The sequence below is a fragment of the Anastrepha ludens genome, chromosome X, assembly GCF_028408465.1.
Source record: "Anastrepha ludens isolate Willacy chromosome X, idAnaLude1.1, whole genome shotgun sequence".
Lineage (NCBI taxonomy): Eukaryota > Metazoa > Arthropoda > Insecta > Diptera > Tephritidae > Anastrepha > Anastrepha ludens.
Genome location: NC_071503.1, coordinates 19,047,198 through 19,054,101, shown reverse-complemented (window position 1 = coordinate 19,054,101; position 6,904 = coordinate 19,047,198). Strand labels below are relative to the sequence as shown.

Genomic DNA, 6,904 nt, shown 5'->3' with positions numbered 1-6,904 from the left:
ATTACACCATATGTTAAAAGAAAAAGGAATGAAGTTGTATACATTTAGACCAAAAAGTGAAAGAGGATTTAAAGTAGTCTTACGTAATATGCACCACTCTACAGACCAAGAAGAAATTAAAAAAGAACTAATCGAAAAAGGCCACAAAGTACTTAACATTACTAATATAATACAAAGAACAACAAAAAAACCACTATCATTATTTTTCATCGAACTACAAGCAAGTTATAACAACAAAGCCATTTACAATATAAACAAGCTAATGAGCTGCATAGTCACCTTTGAGGCACCTCACCATAAGCGCACCATTTCACAATGCACGAAAGGCCAGAAATATGGGCACACAAAAAATTATTGTACAAGGGATCCAGTATGCATGAAATCCGCTGGTAGACATCTATCAATAGAATGCAAAAACCAAATAAAGGAAGTTAAATGCGCCTTATGTGGAGGCAACCATACCGCCAACTACAAAGGATGCGAAATTTATGAAGCATTTAAAGTGCAAAGATTTCCACATCTGCGTAATAAAGAACCAACATTAAATACAAATAAAAATAATACGCCAATAACAACAGCCGTAACAAACATAATTCCCGGAGTCAGCTATGCTGATGTTGCATCTTCTTCAAGGGAACATAAAGCAGAGCAGGAGCTGACTAACAAATCTGAAAAAAACAATGATATCGAAGAGCTTAAAGACATGGTAAAATCCCTAGTCAACCAAATGGCAAATATGATGAGTATAATTACAATGCTTTTAAAGAATATGAATGGACAAAAGTGAAAAAATTAAAATTCTAATTTCCAATGCAAGTGGACTAATACAGCACTATTTAGAACTAAAACAATTTTTAGCTGACAAAGAAATTGACATAGCATTGATTGCAGAAACACATTTTACTGACAAAAGTTTTCTGAAATTTCCTAATTATAAAATGTATGTGACAAACCATCCTAATGGAAGAGCCCATGGAGGGACTGCTATAATTATTAAATCAAGCATAACTCACATAGAACAACTCCAATATTCGACGCCTCATCTTCGATCCACGACATTGCAAATATATGACAAAAATGGACCAGTATCTATTTCTTCCATTTACTGTCCACCTATACATATAATAAACTCGGATGAATATGACAAATACATAAGAACGCTTAACAATAGATTTATTGCAGCCGGAGATCTCAATGCAAAACACATTGACTGGGGCTCAAGACTCACCAACAAAAAGGGGCGTATTCTAATTAACGCAATTAACAAAAACAATTGCAGATTTATAAGTACCGGAGAACCTACCTATTGGCCAACTGACGTAAAGAAAATTCCAGACTTGATCGATTTCTGCATAACCAAAAACATAAGCCATAACCAATTGACAATTCAGTCGTGCTATGAACTTTCTTCTGACCACTCGCCGATATTACTGGAATATGTAAGTTATATAAAATCTATAGATACATCTTTTCGCATACTTAATGACAGAACCAACTGGGAAAAACTCCGCCACCATATTGACGATCAACTTATACCAAATGTGATATTAAAAACGCAACTTGACATTGAACGTGCCATTATCCATTTCAATGACGTGGTACTAGAAGCAGGGATCAGATCGGCACCAAAGCAAGCAAATAGAACAAAGTCAGCAGCAACTGACATTTCTATGAAGAAGAAAATTATTGAAAAACGAGAGTTAAGAAAAAGATGGCAAAAAACTAGGTCACCTGACGACAAGAGAAAACTAAACTTAGCCACAAAAATTATAAAGGATACTTTAAAAAAGGTCGGCAAAACCCCTCCACTGAACCCTCCCCGAGGGTGCCGACTGGAAATAGGTACCACAGTTCTCATCCTGCACTCAGTTGAGAGGTAGCTAGCTAAGGTAAGACTCCACGGATAAGTGTTCGTTACTCCTTAATAGTACAGCATTTGTAAATGGAGTTTTACCATGATGTGAGGTAAAGGGCCGGATCAAGGTGTCATGCGACCCGTGCCGAGGATCAGCCTGGCTGGGGGCCCTTTTCAAAAATAGCCCAGTCGCTAACGTGAGCTTACGGATACCTGGCGCCCTCCGTAATAACTAGCCTTGCCTGTGTAGTTCGGAGCTATGCACAGGTGAACATCTCTTCTCCGACACTCGTGGGGCCAACAAATGAACAATACAAAAGATAAAAAATTAAAAGAAACAAACAAATCAGAAGGGGCAGCAAGCTCCGAGAAGCGAGCAGCGTTCAAAACGAGCTCTCAATCTGCCACCACGATGACTGTAGTCAAACTTAGTCAGAGTGGACCGGCGGCAAGCGCTGACACTGGGACTGAGGTTAAGCCTAGCCCCAGTACATCGGCACCTCCTGCGGTGGTTATCGGAACCAGACCAATTAGTCGACGTCTTGTGGCTATGCGGAGAGCTGGTGAAGAGACTGCCACAGGTAGCACCGAGGCCAGTGCTCCTGCCGGAAAATGGCCGACAGTAAGGATCACTGATCCAACTAAAGCAGGGTACCTGGAGAGGCGTAATGCCGCCAGGATACTCAAAAGGCTGCACGAATCTCCACCAACAACGGAGGAGCTGACGAAGGAGGTAAGGGAGTCGATAGAGTGGGCGAAGAAGGTTCTTCCTAACTTCACCCTCGAAAGGCCAACCACATCGTCAGCTGCCACCAAAAGACAGAGGTCTACTGAAGAGGTTAAACCGTCAGCGAAAAGACCGAAAAATCGAGGCATAGCGCCTAATAAAACGTTTGCGGAAGTGGCCCGCAATCGCATCATCATTGGTGTCCTGGATGAGGGTGATCCCGAAGGAAGAATTCCCAGAGCCCAATGGAAATGGGTGCAGGCCGCTCTGACCAACGTAACGCTGGAAGTGCTACTAAGCAATCCAGGTCCGCCCCCATCATGCACTGACGCTGGCTGGTACCAAGGCCAGATTAAAATTATAGCCTGCGACGACGAAAGATCGGTGGAGCTATACAAGACTGCAATAGCAAAGATCGGGGAAGTCTACCCTGGAGCGAAGCTCGTGGTAGTAGACAAAAAAGACATCCCGTCTCGACCGAGGGCACGAGTTTGGGTCCCTACACCCTCTGACCCACAGCAAGTCATGCAGATAATAAGTGCATGCAACCCAGGCCTTCCTACGGGGAGCTGGAAATTTGTCAAGGTCTTTGACAATACCGTAACAGTAGACGGTGTGGTGACGAAACGTGCCACAACGCAAGTAATGCTGTTACTAACAAACGATTCTCTAGAACCTTTGGCGAAAAGCGAAGGTATGATAAACTACGGTTTTGGCAAGGTTAAGGTCAGAACCTATAAAACAGATGCTGATGCCATCGACCAATTGGCCTCAGAAATTGAGGCCAATGACGCTGAGGAAGATCCTATGGAGTCCTCAAGCGATGTCGAAAGCATCGACATAGAAGGATACTGCTCGTCAGGGTCTGAGCTCACAGCTAGACTCAAGAAAATGAGTACAAGTACGACAACTAAGCTTACAGCTGGTTTGAGTACAACATACTCAGAAAAAGAGCTCTTGAGCGACTCACAGGAAGATTCAGAGAGTGTTAACCATGCGTCTTCTACAAATAAATTTACATCACAGTAAGCTAGCATCACAAGCCCTAATTGATCGCATGGCAGCAGACAACCCTGATTTTGTCCTCATTCAGGAGCCATGGATCAATGGAGGGCGCATCTGCGGGTTGAGGACACCGAAATATAAGCTGTATACAGCAGACTGTGAAGGTAAATCAAGGTCTTGTATTATGGCAAAAACAGAACTAACCACATTTATGATTTATAAATATAGCAATAAAGACACAACTACGATAAGCTGGGAGACAGATGGTAACAAGTACCGGCTATCGTCCTTCTATATGGCACACGGGGATCCAGTCCCATCGCAGCTGTTAAAAGAGCTAATACTGGACAGTGAAGCCTGCGGCAAGATATTACTCATGGGAGGCGACGCAAACGCCCATCACACTACCTGGGGTAGTTCAGATATTAACGAGCGAGGTGAGTCACTCTTTAATTTTATTATGAGTACCAAATTATTGCTCTGCAATCGCGGTAATGAGCCTACCTTTATTGTACGAAATCGTCGGGAGGTTCTTGACATTACGTTAGTCTCAGACTCAATTATAGATAGAATAGTGAATTGGAGGGTACTTAATGCACATTCATTCTCTGATCACAGATATATAGAATGCACGCTCCAAGAAGAGGTCATTCATCCTAAAGCACTAAAATTTAGGAACCATAGGAAAACAAACTGGCTAAGATATTCCCAAGAACTAGCAGAACGTTTGCCCATGGATCCCCCCCTTAACCCCTCTAGCATAGAGGCATTAGACAATATGGTCAATAGACTGACTAATTGCTGCAACCAAGCCCTGCATAAGGCTTGTCCGGCAGCCAGGTATAGAGGGAAGAATAAGTCACCCTGGTGGACACCCGAACTGAAAAAGCTACAAAAGAATTGCAGGAAACAATTCAATAGAGCCAAACTCTCCCAAAGCGAATGTGAATGGGACCTATACTATGACAAATTAAAAATATATAAGAAAGAAATAAGAAAAGCAAAAAGGTCTTCATGGAGAACTTTTTGTGGGGAGATCGAGACTACGGTGGAGGCATCTCGACTGAGGAAAATCCTAACCAAGTCTGCTCAACCCATAGGGTATCTTCAGAAGCCAGACTCCAGCTGGACAGAATCCAGCGAAGAATCATTAGAACTATTACTAAATACCCACTTCCCAGGTAACTTAGAGGAAGCGATAACCGCCAATATTCCAACTTCGGATGCGGTACTAGGTACCGACATCCCCAACATTGTCACAGAAGCCAAGATAACTTGGGCTGTAGGAAATTTCCATCCATATAAAACACCGGGACCAGACGGGATAATCCCTGCGCAACTACAACAAACATTGGACAACATTATGCAATGGCTGATAACCATATTCAGAGCAGCATTACGACTAAACTACGTCCCCCTAAGATGGAGGGAAGTCAAAGTAGTTTTCATACCAAAGGCTGGTAGGAGCTCGCATACAAAGCCTAAAGACTTCAGACCTATTAGCCTTTCCTCATTCCTATTAAAGACGCTAGAGCGATTAATAGACGCCTTTATAAGGGAAAACTTGACCCCGTCGCTACTGGCGAGATCACAACACGCTTACTGTAAAGGTAGATCCACAGAGACAGCATTAAATTCACTAGTTTCAGAGATAGAGAAATCAATAGAGGACAAAGAGTATTCTCTGGTAGCCTTCCTAGACATAGAAGGCGCTTTCAACAACATCCTACCGGAGGCCATAACAAGCGCAATGACTGACTTGGGTGTCGCCGAGGGCCTTGTGAAATTTACTAAACAGTTGCTACTAGGCAGGTTAGTAATTTCGACGTTGGGCCCCTCGACGATACGCAGATCCGTCAGGAGGGGCACACCTCAGGGCGGTGTACTTTCTCCTCTGCTGTGGATTCTGGCAATGAATAAATTGTTGAAGAATCTAGAGGAAAGGAGAATACACGTAGTGGCCTACGCAGACGATGTTGCAATATTAATAAGAGGGAAATTCCCAGATACCCTCTGCAATATAATGCAAAATGCTTTGAACGATGTAAGCCGGTGGGCTGCATCGAGTGGTCTTGGGGTAAATCCCAGCAAAACAGAACTAATCATGTTCACCAGGAAATACAGGTTACCTGTCCTAAACCCCCCTACTCTTGAGGGTATCACACTATCAATTGGGGAAGAGGCGAGCTACCTAGGACTGGTATTAGATAGGAAGCTCTCGTGGAAACAAACGATTAATGATAGAGTAAAAAAAGCAGCCACAGCACTCTATACATGCAAAAGAATTGTGGGGGCAAAATGGGGCCTAACCCCAAAAATAGTACACTGGCTATATACAGCAGTGGTACGGCCTATCATGACATACGGTGCATTGGTCTGGTGGCCAATACTCGAGAAAAGAACAACTGTAAAACGCCTAGAAAGTATTCAAAGAGGTGCTAGTCTCTGCATAAGCGGGGCACTAAAGACTACACCCACGGCAGCGATGAATGTCATGCTGCATTTATTACCGATTGAGGCCTACAGCAAGCAGCTGGCGGCGAAATCGGCACTTAGGCTAAGAGAATCTTCTAACTTAGCCACTAACAGAAGGGGTCACGCTAGAATACTAGACGAATATCCCTTCCTACATCAAGCGACAGACCTTTGTAGCTCAGTAGAGTTGCACTTAAACACATCCTTTACCATAACTTTCCCAACGAGGGAAGATTGGGACAATGGGGTAATGGACAATAAAAGCGGAATCAGCATCTATACAGACGGTTCCAAGCTAAATTATCAAGTAGGCGGAGGCATTTATTCTGAAGGAATGTATGCCAACACCTCATTCCGGTTACCGGATCACTGCAGTGTATTTCAAGCTGAAATTTTGGCTATCAGGGAGAGCCTGCTAACCCTAAATAAAAGTGTCCTCACCACAAGGGATATAAACATATTTTCAGATAGCCAATCGGCCCTGAAAGCTTTAAAATCGCCCAATATTAACTCGAAGACAGTAAAAGAATGTATCGACGTTTTGACAGAACTATCACAGTACTTTGCAATAAACCTGCTCTGGGTGCCGGGTCATAGAGACATAGAAGGCAACTGCAAAGCAGATGAATTAGCGAGATTGGGGACCACGTTACCGATCCAACCAGACAAAGCGGACATTCCTATACCCTTAGCAACTTGTAAGATGCTTATAGATAAACACACTATCAGTGCTGCCAACAGGCTGTGGTCTCAGACCTTGACCTGTAGAACTAGTAAAATGACGTGGCCGGAATGGAACATGGGCCGCACAAACCGACTGTTAAAACTAAACAGGAAAAATA

At 43.3% G+C, this 6,904-nt stretch overlaps 1 protein-coding gene across 1 annotated transcript; it reads left to right on the top strand.

Annotated features, from left to right (window-relative positions):
* Positions 1–2,267: 2,267 nt before the first annotated feature.
* Positions 2,268–3,905, top strand: LOC128869802 (uncharacterized). Its single transcript, XM_054112400.1, has 2 exons — positions 2,268–3,751; positions 3,816–3,905. The coding sequence occupies exon 1, from the start codon at positions 2,268–2,270 to the stop codon at positions 3,609–3,611; it is 1,344 nt and encodes a 447-aa protein (XP_053968375.1). The 3' UTR covers positions 3,612–3,751; positions 3,816–3,905.
* Positions 3,906–6,904: the final 2,999 nt, after the last annotated feature.

Bases quoted from the DNA above. Each gene is read 5' to 3' on its own strand.
- LOC128869802 (XM_054112400.1), top strand. From the start codon at position 2,268: ATGACTGTAGTCAAACTTAGTCAGAGTGGACCGGCGGCAAGCGCTGAC.